We start from the raw sequence: 18,223 nt of genomic DNA, 5'->3' as shown, positions 1-18,223 counted from the left end.
AGAACGCGCGGCCTGCCGGGGGCTGCTCGTTGGGGTGGCCAACGGCTGGGACAGCAGCCCTAGGGCACCGGAGCCTCCTCCAGAGGGCAGCTGGTGAGAACACTATTTAACCTCGGACACCGCAGGCCGGAGGCCGGGCCGGAAGAAGAACAAAGATTTGGGGGCCAATAATCGCCAGCGAGCTCCTGCCGGCGACCCTCAGCGGCGGCGCGGGGGCTCCGCGCGTACCCGGCACGCACCGCCCGCCGCTCGCGCCGGTGGCGGCCCCGCCCCCGCTGGTGTTGGAGCGGCGGAGCGGCGACATTGCCGTGGGACCATGGCTGCGCTGAGGGACTGCAAGGTGAGGGCAGGGCTGAGGGGGCTGCGAGCGGCAGGCGGCGTGACGGGCGGACGGGGCTGGGGGGCTGCCGGGGGGACGGCAGGATGAGGGGCTGCAAGGTGAGGGCAGGGCTGAGGGGCTCGGGGGGACGGCACCGCTCCCCGCTGGGCCAGCGCGGCTCGGTCCTGCCCGTGCCCTGCGCCCAGAGGCGGGTGGGGGTTCCGGGGCTGCCGGCGGGCTTTGGGCTGTGGCGTGCGGGGAGCTGAGGCGGGCTCGCTATAACTAGAGCTCAGCCTCGTACACTCGGGTGGGTTTCGGAGAAGGGCAGCTGCTGTTGCGATCTGGAAGAGGGGAAGGGTTGCTGCACCCGTCTCTTCTGCTGGGGAAGCAGACCCGTGTCTGAGCTTCTCTGGATCTAGTTCCCAGCGCAGGGGTCCCATGGCACCCACCTGCCCTTGCCCTCTCCGTGGGCCTCAGCAGTGGGTCAGGCCTTCGATAACACTAAATCAGCCTCGGGTCAAAGGGTGCAAACTACAGGAGCTGCTTACTTATTTTCATGCTCTCTTTCTGAAAAACTCCTTTTATGGTTGTGTTTTTGTTAATTAGGGCAGTGGCAGGTTAAAACAAAGTCTTGAAGATTGTGTGAGACAGGTGCGTGATTGACAGAGCTTTGGGGATCTGTCACACAACGAATTCAAGAGGTGCCAACTGCAGCCCACAGAGAGCACAATTCTCAGAGCCAGCTAAGATTCTGCCAGAGGAGAAAATACAGATAAACAGTCACCAGATCTCATGACTGAACTCTAATCTTAGAGCAGGGGGAAGGGCAAGGCTTTGGTCTCACCAAGAAGCAGTGAGAAGAGCAAAGGTCATGACTCTAATACAAGAGGCAAGACTCTCCTGGAGTTAGAGAGAGGGTTGTGGGACATCAGTATAAGAGAACCCAAAGGCAGCCTCTGTGGGAAGGGGAACTGATGAACCTTACAGACATTTTTGCCCACTCACACTCCCTCCTGGATTTCTTCAGTCACAGTCTGATACCTCACTAGAAAGAAGATCCAGGACCTGAGTTTCCTGAGTAGTCTGGGCAGGACCCCTTATGTATGTCCTAGAGGACAAGGGGTGCTGCCTCTTCTGTGGTCCCAATAGTTCTTTAGTTCTCAGTAGGCAATGACAGATTAGGTTTGGAGCACATCTTTTACATCACTTAGGAGCCAGAAGCTGCTGTGGGGTGGTTCTGCCCTGTAGCCCATTGTCCTGATGTGCAGTAGTGGCACAGAGTAGTGGCATCCCTGATGTGACACAGTCTTGCAGCCATTCTGCTGTTGCCAGAGTGGGAGTTTTCCAGTGAGGAGTGAGTCAGGTGGGCTGTAGCCATAGCCAGACAGAGGCTTTCCAGAGTGGCTGGAAATAGCACATACCTCAGCTAGATCAGCAGTGACCTTAGAGATGGATTCAGATGCATTTTCCACCAACCCTTGTTCTGCTGGTCTGTTCTGATGCTCACACACAGACTTTTCCATTCTTGTGAATCAGCATCCAGTCCCCTCAGAATGGGACATCATTTTCTGCCTGGCAAGCACCTCAAGTGTTGTATAAAACAGTAAAACAGGCAGTGATGCAGGGACCTGCTCCAAATGAAGCTTGTTTTTGATGGCTGATGATGAGGGTGGCTCTTGGCCTACTTTGCAGGGCACCATGGAAGATACCCAGTAAGTAGCAAGCCTAACCTTGCTACCTGCTTGGCTTTTCTCTTTATTCTTTTTCTGGATGATAAATGACATAGAGAGTAAAAATTTTCAGCTTCCTTGAGGTTGCTGAATAGAGCTTAAAGACTAACTGGCAAAAAAAGATAAAGGGGTATATATATATATATAAAGAAATATATATATATATATATAAGATAAATGTTTATATAGGTATATATAAACCTGTAAAGGTGTGTGTGTGTGTATATATATTTTTGTGTGTGTGTGTGTGTTTATATATAAAAGATAAAGGTTTAAAGGTATGCACACAGGATTATAAGCATGGCTGGAACCAGTGGTGAATCAGATAAGAAGGACTACAGTGTTTTTTAGCAAGTTATGTAACACAGAAACAACAGCACATGCCCAAAGAAAAGGTTCAAGGAAAGGTCACCTTTAATATCGAAGCATTCAGTGAATACAACCACCAGAGACCCCTTTTAAAGACTCTCCAGAACCGTAAAAGAACTTCCAATAGGAGGAAGATGGATGCAAATTCATTCTAGGAATTAGTTCTGTGTATTAGATAAGAAGCATGTATTAATGAATATATATGATTATCATGGATAAAGACCTTGTTGCAAAGTGTCACCACACCCACAGAGCAAGGAGAGTGCGTCCTCTGCAGATAACGAATGCCTGCTTCCTAGTGCTTCAAATTGTGTTAGGAAGTTTATTCTGGCCAATTTCAGTATCATGGATATAGTATGAATTGTAGAGAAAATGTGTCATTTTAGATTCAGGTCTAGTCTTTCAGGCATGTAATTTGAAGACTCAATTGCTTTAGCTGTTGGAATGTGAGCCTTTAATCCAATCACAGTGGGAAAGCTTTAGGATATATTAACAAAGTTGTCTTTGCCTGGTTACTTAAAAATTTTGACAGATTATTATAGCTAGGAAGTGCTTTAAAATATAAAATGAGAAGAGCTGAATTCTTGCAGCATCAGGAAGGACTAAGCCCCCATTAGGAGAAGTGTGAATTAGCTTGCCCCAGGTCTGTTGTTACAATAGTTGTCTATCCTCCATATTCTGTGTACTGCATTAAAGTAATGCTGAAGTGATTGGGGCAGCTTCTCAAATGAACTCTGCTCATTTGCCAGCAGCCAGCCAGGAGGTGTTGTGCCTCAGTCATGTTATGTTGCTAGAAACTATGGCAGCTCAGTTCTGTTTTGCTTTTTAGCTTTATCAATTTCCCATGTTCTTATTGCTGTCTGGCTTGTGTATAAATCTGTGATCCAAATTTTCCGTTGGTTAACTCCAGAGACTTAGTGGATTTGCTCTGCCAGGCTGTTTGGTCTGCAGTTTGATTCAGAAGAACGTTATTGTTTGAAGAAGATTACAGATTTATAGATTATAGGAGAACAGGGTTTTATTCTGCCATGTCTCTGCTTCACATGAGGTGTGCCTGTAGCAGAGGAACTTACCAACAGCTCTAATGAGTTCAGAATAGTGCTGTCATTATGAGCTGGCAACCCGTTGAGATCTTCTGGTACACTTGGTAATTGTTGGCTTCTTTAGCTCACTACTAGCTCCAGCTAATTGAGTCTTAATGTAACTGCAACTGAACAAAAGGTTTGTTTCTGCCTCACACTGTACTTCCAACTTTTCTGTTTAAAAGTGCACAGCTGATGAAAATATCAGAACAGCATCGATTTGAACATCTGTCAGTGTCAGGAAGATGAGGATGTAAAAGGAGCACGTTTGTGTTTGTTTGTTTTGCAGGCCTGGCAGGATGCTGGACTTGTCCTGTCCACGACCAGCAATGAAGCCTGTAAGCTCTTCGATGCTGTGCTGACGCAGGTATGACCGAGAAGCGCAAGAAAATGTGATTTGAAGGGACTCATGCATGGAGCACTCTTTACTGTAGCTGATATTTAAATTTCTTATCAGCTGGGAGAGCCTCAAAATCAGGCCACCACAGGAGTTCAGCCTTTAGCTGGCAGCAGGAAACCCTTTTAGCAGAGGGCTGTGCCAGATGCTGCAGCCGTGTGAAAGCCTCAGCCCGTGTGCTCATTCCACTTGATACCAACAAATCAGCCAAAAACCCTGTAGAAATCCAGGATAATTGTTTCTGCTGGTGACTGAATTATATTAAACCATAGGTTTTCTGGTTTTCTACTACACTAAACCTTCCCAAATGCAGCATTTGTCTTTTAGTCATTTGCCTTGCTTTTGAATTTTGTCTGTGAAAACAAAAAGAAAAAATCCTCCTTATCATAGAGGATTTTTCAGCCCTCTCTTGCTCTGTCTCTTTTACAGTATGCAACTTGGACCAATAATGAGAGTCTAGGAGGTATTGACGGATGTCTCTCCAAGCTAAAAGCAGCAGATCCAAACTTTAGTGAGTATAACCTTTGATTCTGAGCATGAAAAGTGCTGGGTTAATGCCTGTTGTCTTGGTATTTAACTGACTTTGTTTATGCAAGGGGAAGATCATAATTTATAGAATTCTGTAAAACTTCCTCAAAATGTAGAGCAGGCAGAATGCTTTTGTGTGGTGTTTTTTTCTTTTCATTTCACATAATGTTTGAGTAGCTGTCATGAAAACCTTCTGAGAACTTTAGGCTTGGGAGACTTCCTGAATCCCTGTGTCCAGAAGTCAGTTTTATGGAAAATGCTCAGCTCCTCTGGTGTTTTATGGAGCTGAAGACTCTGCTGTGAGCTCAGCTGGTGCTGTGCTGTTTTCTGCAGCAATGGGACATGTCATTGCCAATGGCTTGGAGCTGATTGGCACTGGAAGGACCGTGAGGCTCGACAAGGAGCTGGACAGTGCTGTGAGAGCCATGGTGGCACTTTCCAAGTCACAGCCACTGACAGAGCGGGAGAGGCTTCATGTCTCAGCGTTGGACGTGTTTTCCAGGGGGTGAGTCCTGTGTCACCCTGCTTGAGGGACTGTGAAGAGTTCCTTTGTCTACTGCAGGCAGAAGTGAAGGTTGGCAGTAGTGGTGTGTCATGTTAGCTGACATTTAGCAAAGGATCAGGGTGAGATGTCACAGATTGTCCCTGAATTTCTCTCTCCACACTAAGTGCCATGTCTAGCTGGTGAGCAGCACTGTAGGAAGTAAGGGGCTCTATTGCCACCTCTTCCTAGCATTAAGCACTCCAAGTTTAAAATGTGCCACAGATCCATCAGTGTGGTTTAGAACTAGGAAATGAAGTATTTGGCTACAGTAGGGTCCAGACTCAGATGCACAGAAGGAGAGTTACAGACTTCTCTCTCGTCTCCCTGTGTCAAAACCTATTTTCCCTGTAAAATACGGACATAAATGTCACACGTGCTGCAGAGGCACACTGCTTCATTCCATATGATAAATCTGTACAAACTGCAGAACATATGGGCTAGTGATTCACTTTCATTATTTGTTTGCCAAACAGTTGGGCAAGCATGGATTTGCCTCACATCTCAGCAAAGGAGATGACTAAGCTACTGAGGCCCTGCTACTGGGTTTGATTCCCACAAAAGGAGAGGGAAGGTGTCTTTGTACATACAAAGTTCCATTAATTATGGTGGGTCCCTCTAGGAACTGTTCAGCCCTGGAGGAGAATTTTTAGATTTATGGTTTAAGCTGGTTTCATTACAGTGATTTGGTGTAACCCAACACAATTTCTTTCATAAGATTTCTCAGAAGGTGCCAAATGAAGATAATCCCATTATTGTCTTAGAAAAGATTAAAGAATTCCTTCAAGGAAGAGAGTAAGTCATTTGGTGCTGAATTTGCTATTTTTCAGCATAGTTTGAATTTAGGACTAACAGTAGGGGCAGGCATGTGTGCCTTCTTTCAGTGATGGAAATAATTTTTTATTTCTAGCCAACTTCCAAAAGCTTGTGAGCTGTGGGAGCAGATTCTGCAGAGCCACCCAACTGACCTGCTAGCCCTCAAATTTTCCCATGACACTTACTTCTACCTGGGATATCAACGTCAGATGCGAGATTCTGTTGCCCGTGTTTATCCTTTCTGGACACGTGATGTTCCACTGAGCAGGTGAGTCATGCTTCATTTGAAAATTACTCTTTACCTGGTGTGCATGGACTATGTGGTTTTTAAGTTCAGACTTAAAAGTTCAGGATCTTTTGGAAACAAGACACGTAGACAAAAATCAAGAGTCTAGAAGTTAATCAAACTTCACCATGGATAGAGCATGTATCCAGTATTCTTCTTGACACTGTTGGTGAGGGATTTTTCTTAAGTGAGCTGTCAAATTTAGCATATGGTGTGTAATACATAGGATAAAATCATGTCCTCACCCAGGGCAGTGGCAAAGTTTCTTTATTTCTTCCAAAAAAATACTATTCACATTGATCCATTAAATAAATCAGATGGATATAACATCCCTATTTTTTTTTATTTTTATGGCTTAATAAGGATGATTTACAACCAGTTTTAAAGGGCCACTTTATGTAAAAGTACCCTCCTGTGGTTTTGTGGGCACTGGGGAAAATGTATAAGATTGCCTTTGAGATGCTCAGATAGCTTTGATGACAGCAGTGTCTCACTTCTAGCCTTTTAATTCTGCATCTTGCAACTGTTATGGAGGTCAGCCGCTGGTTCTGTGTAGCTGGTGATTCCATCTCATCCAGAGATGGAAATGTCCATTCTGATGTGTGTCTTGTCACTGTTTGCCATAGTGGTGTCTCAGGGTCACTCATTTCCTCTGAGAATTAGCTTGGTAGTTCTGTATCCTGTGAGCTTGAATCTTGTTGTAAATTGCTCTGCAAGGACTTTTTTTGAGTTAAATGCTCTTTCTAGTGTGTTTTTTCAGTCCTGGACTAAACCTTGTTATAAATGGATGATGTGCTCTTTTTCCCCCTTCTGTTAGCTATGTGAAGGGCTACTACTCTTTTGGACTTGTGGAAACAAACCTTTTTGACCGTGCTGAGAAGGTTGCCCATGAGGTAAACTGCCTGCTGTTGGTGCTAAAAGGCTTGAGGATTCTCAGACAGGGTGTTGGTTTCTGCTAGCCGTTAGTCAAAGCAGCAAAGAGATACAGCTCAGCATGGAAATGTTCACAGATCTTTGTGAGACTTGTTGATAAGTCCTCTCACATCTCTGCCCCACCAAGGCATTTTCACTGGACTGCATTCCCCTCACTTGCTTATGAGCATGCCGTGTCAGATGGGGTCAGAACACCCCTGTAAAATCCATACATCAGCCCACCTGCTGCTTCCCACATGTATAATTGGCTTTTTACTCCTATTAAAGAATGTTGGATTGTTTTGACGAAGTCTGCTCTTGACAATCAGTCCTCTTTGGCTTCCTGCTCCCTTTTTTTTCCTAGATCCTCTTCCTGGATTATTGAGCAATTAACTGTAACAATGTTCCTGGGGATTAGTATTAGCCAGTCTGTTTCCTTTCTATGAAGATAGTAATTTTACTTGACTTTCTCCAGTCCTCAGGATTATCCCTGTCCTCTAGGAGTCTGACACAATTAATCTCTCTAATGGGTGTTCTTGGCAAAACTTCTGTTACATCAAATTCCTGAAAGTGACAAGAGAGACTAAACCCTAAACTTAACCTTTACGAGGTTTATGACTAAATTTGCCAAAACCTAGTGGGAGTTGTTGGGCCAAGGAAGAGGAATTGGCTGAATACTCAGAGCTGGCCATTTTTTTGGAAAGGAAATAGTTATCTGCAAGGCATTATATCATGGAACATACTGTGCCTGTGCCTGCAGTTCTTTCATTGATGCATGTCCATGAAATAGATGTCATTTCACAGTCATCATCAAAGCCTGTGTTTTAAAGTGTTTTGCAGGTGTTCATCTCCCTGCAGCAGAAGCTGGGAAGTGAAGTCAGCCAAGAAACATTCTTTTCTTTTTCTGTCCAAATCAGACTTCTGGGCTGTGGTTAGTTGGAGTGGTACAAGGATGTACTTAACATGCAGCAAGTAAAAAGTAGTCTCTTGTTTCTAGATAAGCAGTGATAAATGTCTGTATTTGCAAGTTTGTAAGGCTCATCGTGTTTTCCTGTTTTTCACTCACAGGCTTTGGCTATAAATCAGACAGATGCATGGTCTGCCCATACTATAGCTCATGTAAATGAAATGAAAGCAGAGGTGGAGAAAGGCTTAAAATTCATGAAGGAAACCGAAAAGAACTGGAAGGTAAACGTTTTTGTGGCATCTCTGAGGAAGCTATTTTTAGGTTTTCTTTAATTCCTGCAGCCCAGTTCTTGAGTCCTCTGCCTGCAGTTCCTTCCTATCTGCAGACCTGTTACAACCAATGCAGAGTTTGCATATTAGAGGAAATCCTCCTTTGAGGTGCTGCTACTCTCCATGCGGCTTTTAAGCAAGAGGCAGGAAGAAGTGGCATGTTATGAGGGACATGGCTGTCCCTATTTGTGATCTGTTGTGTGGTTATAAAACCACAGGCAGGAAGAAGTGGCATGTTATGATTTGTGATCTGTTGTGTGGTTATAAAAGTAAAGTGACCACTGATTTTTTCACAAGATTTTTACTTAGGCTGATGTATGCACAGACAGAGATTTGAAGGACCTCGCTAAATCTCCTCCTGGGACCTAAGATGAGATGAAAAATGACACAGTCAAATCAACTGTTTCAAAACACTAAAATACTTGTCTGTTTCTGGATGGGGAGGGGATTTTAAAAATAAAGAAAAGAGAAATTGTGCTCTTACATCTTTTTAGTGTACTAATTACTTTCTAGTGTATCAGTTACCTTATATAGCCAACATGTTTGATACCACCTTTCAGAGTATTGAACAGGTTAATTAGTCTGTTATGTGGTCCTTTGCTGTAAATTAAGTTTTATTTTGTGTTTGATAGCATTTACCCAGTGATTGTCTGTTATATTCAGAGCTGAGAGGTGTGAGGTTTGCCTTTGCTAGAACCCACAAGAGTATTTTAGAGTCATCTGAGCTGACTATTCCACCTCACACCAAGAGCAGGACTGGATAGTGACACTAGAAAGGCTGGTTTTGTGCTTGTTTTATTTTTTAAGTTAAGCATTCAGATACTGGGCTTGGAAGTGCAGACAGAAAAGTCTTGCTTGAAGTTCACACCTGTCACTTCCCAGAAAGCTTTTTGTCTTTTAATATGTTAGTTTTAATGAATCAGTGATTGACAGTTCGGGTAATACCTTAAAAACCCCAGTCAGTAACTTGGATCAATTTTTTTTTTAACTCTTGTTTCTTAAAATAGTTGCATGTCTCTGTGATTCATACTCTTTATCCAAATAAAACCAAGTGCAAGCCCACTTCTCTCTAGCAGTTTAATTTTTTTCAGAGCTCAAATTTAGCAGCAGGGAAAAGGTTTTGCTTTATTTAGTCAGGTAATTCCATGATCTTGTTTGTATGTCATTTGGAATGGCAGATGATATTCAACTGGATACTATCAGTGTTTATGCCAAGCACATAACTGCTTCTGTTGGTTGGGTTTGGTTTGTGATTTAATATTAAACAGACAAAGATTACCAGAATGTTTATCTTAGAGGCCCTGACATTTATTGGGAACTTTTACTTTTGTGCTTCCTGAAAGTGGTTGTTACAATTGTCAGTATGACAATAAAGATGATTTTTCCACTTGTGGGACCATTAAGTTTAATTACAGAACTGGGAGAGAGTGGGAGGAGAGGGGTGAGCCTTTCTTGTATTTTAATTTTCACCAAAGGATTATGGAACTACATTTGTCTATTTTTAATGCATTCACAAAAATGAACTGCAATTGCCTTGAACTGCAGGCTAGGGAAGAGGATTTGCAGTTCTGGTGCCAGCTGGAAAAGACAGTGTGAAATTGGTTCAGTTCAGCAAAAATTCATCTCACCTGATGGGCTGCCAGTGTGTTTGGCATCTCTTGCAGCTTCTGTAGCCTGTAGTGAAACTTGTTTAAAAAGTGATTCCTCTTTGTCTGAGGTAGGTTCTGGATAGCTGGGATGAATGGCCCCCATAAGGCCTCCATGTCCTCCTCTCTCCACTATCTGGCCAGGTTACTTCAGACAAGATGCCTAAATTTTAGACGAGACAAATCTTACTCTTCTTATAGATGTGAATTTAATTTCTTTTTTAAAAAGGGTGCTGAAGAAAGGTGAATTCTGAGGCATCCAAGTGAAACTCTTTTCTGGAAAATAATGTGGGGGAAACCTTGGGTTTGAGGTGTTGCCCTGAATAGCTGCAAGGACAAGTGTACTAAATGAGAAGGTGTCCTGGCAGCTGATTTAAATTTCTTGTCTCTTGTGTGTTTCCTGAAGTACTCAGTTTTACTGAAGAAGGAAACAGAAATCTGACTAGATAACTTGAAAAGGGGTTATTTTGTAAATATTTTTTTTTCTCTCCAGAGCAGTGATATGCTTGCTTGCCATAATTACTGGCACTGGGCTTTATACTACATTGAAAAGGTATGAGATATTTTCATACATGTGCTTTATGGTCCAGATAGGTTATCTAAAGCTCTTTAAAAGGCAGAACTAACATTTACTGGGAGGGGAGGGGAAGGGGCGGGTGTATCAGCTATTTGAAGGGATGTTTTTATAAAATAGCACAATTCTATATTTACAAAGTGGCATAGTCCTTTATTACTGTTATTTTAAGAATGTTAATTGCATTGGGCAACACTTTCAGGATCTTTCTAAGAATGTTGAAATATTGCTGTGAGATTATTGCATGTTTGAAGATCCAATAATTTCACTAATTACCTTTAGCACAGTTATTTGATAGTAAGATGAATGTAGATCTCTAATTTTGAGACAAAAATTAACAAAATTCTTAGCAAATTCAGTACTCATTTTCTGGCCCAAAAATTTTCTGACTATAAAAAAGAGCCCATAAACTCTAAATTGGGTTGCCAATGCTATAAATTATTGTTACTAATTCTTACTATTGAAAGCCTTTAAAAATGGTTGAAATTTTACCCAACCTGTCAGAATTTCCTTGGATTTAATGGTTAGCACTCGTGGGATTCAGCTTAATAGGGAAATAAATGTGGCATTGTTGAGAAGGCAGCATCCTTTGGCCAGAAAGCAGAGTAACACAGAAGGAACATAATTCTCAACAGGAGTCCAATAGTTTATTTATTTTGTCTCTTCATATCTACATAACTTTTTTGAAGGCTACTTAAAACCGTTTTTTCCCATCTCTTTGCATACACCATGGGATGCACTGATTTTTGCAAACATCCATGAAAGGAACATTAGAATGAGAGGCTATACCTCCATGTTTCTCCTTCTTGCTTAACTTGTGCCAGTATTGGTACTTCTTCTTAGATAAAACCTCAACATTCTGATCATTTTGCCTATTAAATCCAGGTTTTTCTGCTTTGAATACCTCAAGGTTTCTTTGACTTGGTTTATTTTGATCAGGCAGTCCTGAAGGGCTGTTATGTTGTCTGTTAATGTTTTTATCTCTGGTTGCTGTGTCTGCACATTAACCACGCAGTCCTCCTTTGCTTTTCCAGGGGGAATATGAAGCTGCTTTGACAATTTATGACCAGCATGTGAGTAGGGCCTTTTTTCTTTACTGAGATCATGCAAGATCATGATGTGATGATGATGTGTACTTTCTTCCTTCTGTGTGACACTGAAACCTATCACAGTGCGTGATCTGTGTATAAATATTGTTTACATCTCTTATCACAGTCTTTTAGGGAAACAATTTCTCAGCACTTCTGGGGAAAATGCCTCAAGGATTGAGTATTACATAGTTTGGGTGCTTGAAAGAGCTACAGTGGTACTGATTTCCATTCTGTCCATGTTTCTTATTCATACCTTTCAAAGGATGTAAATTAGTCAAGTCACCTTTACAAAGAACTGGTTTTCACGTTAGGTACAAAGTCAACTGCCTGGATTTCAAAACAACCTTTGTAAATAAGCAGTATCAACTTAGATAACATAGTGCATCTTTGTAAGGATTGTAAAAATACCACAAGCATTAAGAAAGCTGCTGGGCAGATTTCTATCTACTAACATTGATCCAGTGAAATAATATTTATGGCAGAATTTTGGAAAAAATAAAATACTGTGGTGACTCTCCATATTTACTGAGAAAAACAACACGTGTAAACCATATACGTTTCTGTCATTGCAAATTCCTTTCTTCAAGAAGAATGCAATTAGGACCATTACAAAACAAGTAATTTTGAATTAATAGAAGGATAAAATTAATTTAGTACTGTGAAAATAAGTTTGATAATCTGAGGAAGTGTGCACTAATGCATCACTTGGCCAGCCTATGAGTACTTGTGATTACAGATTGCTCCCCTGTGCCTGGCAAGTGGAAGCATCCTGGATATAGTTGATAGCAGTTCAATGCTGTACAGGCTTCATCTGGAAGGTAGGCTATCCTCTGGCCATTGTTTTTTATAACTTCTTCTTTTTCCCTTCCCCTGCTATTCATGGTGGGGAATTATTTCAATATAATTACACAGCAAGCTCGATCAGCGTTTCAGAAGAAACTTGAGAAAAGCATCAATGTGAAGTTCCTAATAATGTCCATAAGCTTTATTCTTCCCAAAAGCTTCAATTTTCCATGCCAGTGTGGCATAGCAGTCAGCTCCAGCTAGCATAGGTCACATACTTCTTCTCTGACAACTTCACTTCTATTGCTCCTGGAGGTCTGAGGCTGAGCAAACAAGTGCATAAGACTCTAAAACCCCATAGCACTTTCTGGACATAAATTTCCAATTCATCTTTTTTTCTGTTTTGATCCTGATTGAAATAGCTAGTATGGGCATATCAGCCTCTGCCGTTTTGTACTCCCCTAACTCAGTGGCATTTCCCCTTTTTAAGTCAGTGTTTATACACTGGGGTTCATGGCAGGGGACATGATGGGCAGACAGTATTTCACACTGTTCTGCTAAAACACTAATGATGTATTGGGGGTTTTATTAAATCCATCTTCTCACTCTGTCTTGTGATTCCTACAGATGGCTCATGGTGAACAGCACCTCCAAAACATTATGAGCTATCTCATAATAAAGCCAGAAGCTTACACAATGCAGACTAAAATAATGCCTTTAAACTCCTGACAGTCAAGAAGCTCTTGGCCCACATAAGGCAGGCTGCAGCTGAGCATTATTGCTGCATACATTTTGCTACATCAGGATATGTTCTCTAGTTCAGTAGGAATGCATTTTATGCTGAGTGGCTGACAGTAATTGCAAAGTCATACTTTTGCATGTGGCAATATTATTGAGAAAAGTATTTTTTACTCTTAGGTGTAAAGCTTGGGGACAGGTGGAATGATCTGCTTGGGGTTACAAAGAAGCACACCAAGGATCACATTCTTCTGTTCAATGATGTGCACTTCTTGATGTCTTTCCTTGGAGCCAAAGACCACAAAACTACTGAGGAGCTTTTAACAACTCTGCAGGAACTTACCAGGTAAGCAATGGAATTCCTGCATTGGGCTCAGTGAATAGCCCTCTGAACTTCAGTGACGTCTCTGGCTTGCTGAAGCTCCAGCACACTCCTCCCTGCCTTAGCATATCACTGGGACACATCTGGGTTAAGCAGGCAACGTCCAGTTAGATCCATATTTTTATTTATTTACTGACTTGATGTCTAGAGAGGTTCCTCGTGTTGATGAGCAGAAATGTTTTGTGTTTGAGGTCATGGACACCACCTGAGCAGTTGCTGTTGTTTCCTTTTAGTGGGGTCACATTAAGCTGTGTTACAGACAAGGAGTAAAGTGTATTAATAAGAACATTCTACAAGATACATCAGCTGTCTGTGGAGGATCTTTTCTGCTCTAGTTTAAAAGGTTATTAACAGAACACTAGTTGGTAGTGATATTCTAATGGCTTCTCTTTGAAGTGTTGTTAAGTCCATCTGCAGGAAATTAGGTTTCAAGTACTACTAAAGTAATAATGTAGAATATTTCATTTTCAAATTAAGTTATTTGAAAAAGTTGAATATTTAAATACTACATCCAAACAATGAAGGTTTTTTGTTCCCTTAGGTATTAAATGACTATGAATTGCCTTGTTGTGTTTTTTTTTTAAGGGGTTGATATATAGATGCTTTAAATTCAATTTCTTCCCCCCACTACCCCTTTTTTCCCTCTGTTTAAGCATCTGTTGCTTCCTTTGCCTTTAAAAAGAAGGAAGAAAGGAGAGCCTGAACTTGTCACTATTTGTTCCTGACTATATGTAGTTTCGAGGAATACTGTAATTTTTAAGAATACTTATCAAAACAAATAACTTTCAAAGCAAGTCTAAGTATGTCTCATTTAACTAAAGTAGAAAACAGTAAATATCTTTATTTATTCTATTATTTATATAAGTATGTCAGGTTATATAAAGTATAGAAAACTGTCCACCACAGAGGCTTTAATGAACATGTGTTGATATATGCTACTTATTCTTTCACCCAGTGCTTCCTTTCACCTACTTTCAGCCTTAATAATACATGTGTACATTTTTAGCTGTAGTTTGAAATATTATAAAACTTCATTTAATTATTTGAGAAAGCAGGCTGTGAACTGAAGGGGTTGTATTAATGATTGGATTAATTTACGTCTATCACAAGTATTTAATATATAAATGGTACCCCAGAGGCGTTCTGTATGTGTTAAGAAAGCAGCGTTACAACCTCGGCACAAACATCTGGCATTGCACCGGTATTTTTCCCTGGCCTTAGCCATGGAAAGTTGCTGGGAATTTGTCGGTTGTCCCATGGCGCTCTCTGGTGGTTGGTGTCACAGGCTCCTTTCCATGGAAATGCTGGACAAAACGTGAAAATGAGGAACTGCTCCATCATTTTCATCACTGGCTGTCTCAAGCTGCTTCAAGTGAACATCTGTTGGGCACTTTTATCTTTCTAGGATGGCACAGTTTGTTTAAGGAATGATAAACACAGAGGGCAGTGTTGCCTGCTGGAAAATGAAGGCTGGCCCAGTGAAAGCAGCTGGAAGTTTTGTAACGCTGACTTGAGAAGGAGCTGGCTTGCAAGGTCATGGCTGGGAGCTGTGTGCAAGGACTGGTGGCCACATGTGGCCACACAAAGGACTAGCAGTAGGATGTTCTTGTGGGGTCAGCAGAAGAGAAACTGCAGTTTTCTTACTGTCCTAGCCCAAACTGTTTACTGCAGAGATAGGAGGGGTTGGGCTTGTGCCTTTTGTGGGTATATTCAAGAGGATAAAAACTGATTGCTGGCTGAGTGACAAAGAGGTGAAAGTAGCATAACCACACCAAAAGTTATGACCTAAGTCAAGTACCTGAAACATCAGGCTTTGTACAGTAAAAAAAAAACAAAACAAAAACCTGTCTGCAGGCAGGGGCAGACTGGCATTGAAATGTGGCTATTTATGCTTTGGCTTGTGGAAGTTAACCACTTTTTCATTCTGCAGAGCACCTCATGAAGACCACCAGCTTTCCCTGGCTCCTCGTTTGGGGCTGCCACTGTGCCAGGCTTTGGTAGAGTTTGAAAATGGGAATTGTGACAAAGCTGTAGACCTGCTGTACCCAATCCGTTATGAACTAGTCCAAGTGGGAGGCAGTGATGCTCAGGTAAAGGAGATCCAGAAAAGACTTTTTGATGTGACTTAATCCCCTTTCAGTAGCCACCATGAAGCACTCACCTCATCAACAGCACTTCAGTGTTAGACAGTGAAAAGCTGAACTGTGCTTGTGACTGAATCCTGTTTGCAAACACTTACTAGCAGGGTTAACTATTTATTTTGAATGTTGATTTGTTTCCTTCCTGTGAATTTAATAATTTGGTAACTAAGACATTACTTATTAGTTTGTATTTTGCTGACTTTTTTCCAGAGAGATGTTTTCAGCCTGTTATTGATTCATGCTGCTTTAAATTCTAAATCAAAGGCCAAACAAAACCTTGCAAGGTGAGTATTTCACCTGATAAATATTTAGCACTGTTGCTAAAAGTAAGAAGTAATGAATATCCTAAAAAAGTAAGAAGTAATGAATATATTCAAACCTATGAATTTAAGGCTAAAATTATATGCAAGCATTTATGTTAAATGTAGCAACATTTAACCAGGATAAAATGTACAATAGCTTCCAATTCCAAAAGTCCACTCTTTCAGCCTGAATGGATGATTTGTGTATGTTCAAAGGTAGTTGATTTTCAGATGGTTCTGTCTTCAGATATGGCCTGTTGACCATATGTGTTATGGACTGCTAAGCTTCTGTGAACTGCTGCAACTCCAGTCAGTGCCACTGCTGGCATCTGCTTTGCTGGGGAGTCAGAGGTGTGCTCTGCCACGTGGGCTTGCCCCTGAGCACAGCCTCTCTGGCAGAACAGTCCACGTTTATCACCCACTCCTCACCCTCCCACTTCTCCTTTCACAGGTGTCTCCTGCATGAACGTGATGTGATGAGACCCAAGTCACCAATGACTGAGCGACTGATCAGGAAGGCAGCAGCTGTGCATTCCATGGCATAGAGCTTTCCTCCAGCTTCAGCTGGAAGAGCCAGGAGCTTTCCACAAAGTCTGAGTGCAGGGAGTGTAGAGGTGCTGTGAAGGAATTTGGGGAGGTACTCAAGGTTAAAAGATCTGATAATTATTTCCTTTAAAAAAAGGCAGAGCTGTTGCATTTCTGGAGGTTGTGTCTTAGATGATTCCACAAGGAAAGAAGAAAACTTGCTGATAATGCAAGCAAAACTTGCTGACAAAGCTTTCTGGAGCATCCCAAAGGCACTGCTGCTCTGGTATGTTTTCCTGAACATTCCCTCTGACCCTGATTGTACATGTGCAGTAACAGTGCCTGGTTTCAGTCCTTCTTTGGCCCACATTGTTACTTGGCCTAGATGTGAAGTAAACTGCCCAGGTAATTCAAAGGGAGCTTTGAAATGAATAGGAAGATGTAGGGCCAGAGCCCAATACAGGCATGAACTGAATTCCATATTGAGCTTCCAGCCCATTCAGGCAGGAGTCACAGATCTGTCTGCATTCAGGATCTCTTTCCAGGTGTACATTTTTAAACTCCCTCTCATAAAATGTTAAATTTTTCCTCCCAGTATAGCACATCAGAGCTTTCTGGGATTATGGGTAAATGAAACCAGACAAGAACCAGACAAGAATAATGACTATTCTGCCATGGGTGCTCCCTCAGCACTTCTAAATCTTTCAGAAAAAGGGAAAAGCCTGGATTTCAGCTGAACAGTACCAGTTCTGAAGGGTTGTTGGACTGGATCTTTGTGCTTCCATGAGCTTTTGGATAGCCAGGCCTTGCTACCATCTCACTCCAGAGAGGCCCTGCATGTTGGCAAAGTGGGGTTTAAACCAGGGTTAAAGCACACACTTTAGAGAGGTGAAGACCAGGAGGGAGCTTCTGCCATGGGAAAGAGGGCTGAGGGGGACGGGCACAGCTCGGTCCCAGCACATGTGATGGGATAAACTTCAGTGCTGCAAGGCAGGCACGATGTGAGCCACGGGTCTCGAGGGAGCTCTGGTGCCTCTGGATTCCTGCAGCATCCCAGAGCTAACACACTGTCTTGCAAAAGTATTCCAGAAATCCCTAATGACAGGGGAGATCATATTTCAGACCAAAACTGAACTCATGCCTCCTCTTCTGGAACAGAAGTGCCACACTCTGCAATTGCCCAAGCTCTGGCTTTGTTTCCACATCTGCAAGCTCTCTTGACCTCACAGGCCTGCCCCTCCTTCCTGTCCAGCTCAGGCTCTTCCCCATGTCCCACAGCAGCCTTGTCCTACAGTTTCCTTTTGACCTAAGAAAGCACTTCCATAGCTGGCCCTGCACTGCCCCTGGAGTTCCTGCATCGTGGAACAAGAGGTGGAAGTGCTTTGCTGACATTTTGCTTTACCCAATCCTCCCCTGATGCAGAAATAGCTTATTTTTAAAGGAAGAATAATAAATCCATGTAAGCATTCCTTGCCTGATTTATGAACATGCTGTTCTTCAGCAGATAGCTTGTCTCTTCAGCCATGGTGGGGGGTGAGTCACTTGGGACATGTTACACTGGATTTTTACTATTATTTTTAATAAGTGCACTACAAACAATGACTTTAGGCATTGCTAAAGGTAACTTTTTACTTGAGGAATGTAACAAATTGTATAAGGGAACAAAAGCCTGAGAAAGTTCTGGCTGGCTATGCAGGGTGTAATCAATGTAATCAATGACAGCTCTACTTTTGATAGAGCATGATTGTGAATTTTGTCTGCTTTGCCTTAATAAATTCAAAGATGATCTTTGTTAAGCAAGCAAGTACATGACTTCTTTGCATGT

The 18,223-nt window shown here is 42.2% G+C and overlaps 1 protein-coding gene across 1 annotated transcript; it reads left to right on the top strand.

Annotated features, from left to right (window-relative positions):
- The first annotated feature begins 27 nt into the window (after window positions 1-27).
- On the top strand, window positions 28-18,194 carry TTC38 (tetratricopeptide repeat domain 38). The gene is made up of 14 exons (XM_041485924.1): window positions 28-340; window positions 3,790-3,867; window positions 4,327-4,408; window positions 4,759-4,930; window positions 5,877-6,050; window positions 6,886-6,961; window positions 8,049-8,168; window positions 10,356-10,415; window positions 11,471-11,509; window positions 12,264-12,345; window positions 13,229-13,394; window positions 15,361-15,520; window positions 15,782-15,855; window positions 16,325-18,194. Exons 1-14 carry the CDS (start codon window positions 317-319, stop codon window positions 16,416-16,418), a joined length of 1,401 nt encoding a protein of 466 aa, XP_041341858.1. The 5' UTR covers window positions 28-316; the 3' UTR covers window positions 16,419-18,194.
- The last annotated feature ends 29 nt before the right edge of the window (window positions 18,195-18,223 follow it).

This window comes from Pyrgilauda ruficollis, unplaced genomic scaffold, assembly GCF_017590135.1.
Source record: "Pyrgilauda ruficollis isolate IOZ18807 unplaced genomic scaffold, ASM1759013v1 scaffold73, whole genome shotgun sequence".
Taxonomy (NCBI): Eukaryota; Metazoa; Chordata; class Aves; order Passeriformes; family Passeridae; genus Pyrgilauda; species Pyrgilauda ruficollis.
This window is presented reverse-complemented; position numbering and strand designations above follow the sequence as displayed.

Coding starts and splice junctions, on each gene's coding strand:
- TTC38 (XM_041485924.1), top strand. CDS start 317: ATGGCTGCGCTGAGGGACTGCAAG. Junction 3,868..4,326: donor TCGATGCTGTGCTGACGCAG/GTATGACCGAGA, acceptor TCTCTTTTACAG/TATGCAACTTGGACCAATAA. Junction 6,051..6,885: donor CGTGATGTTCCACTGAGCAG/GTGAGTCATGCT, acceptor CCCTTCTGTTAG/CTATGTGAAGGGCTACTACT.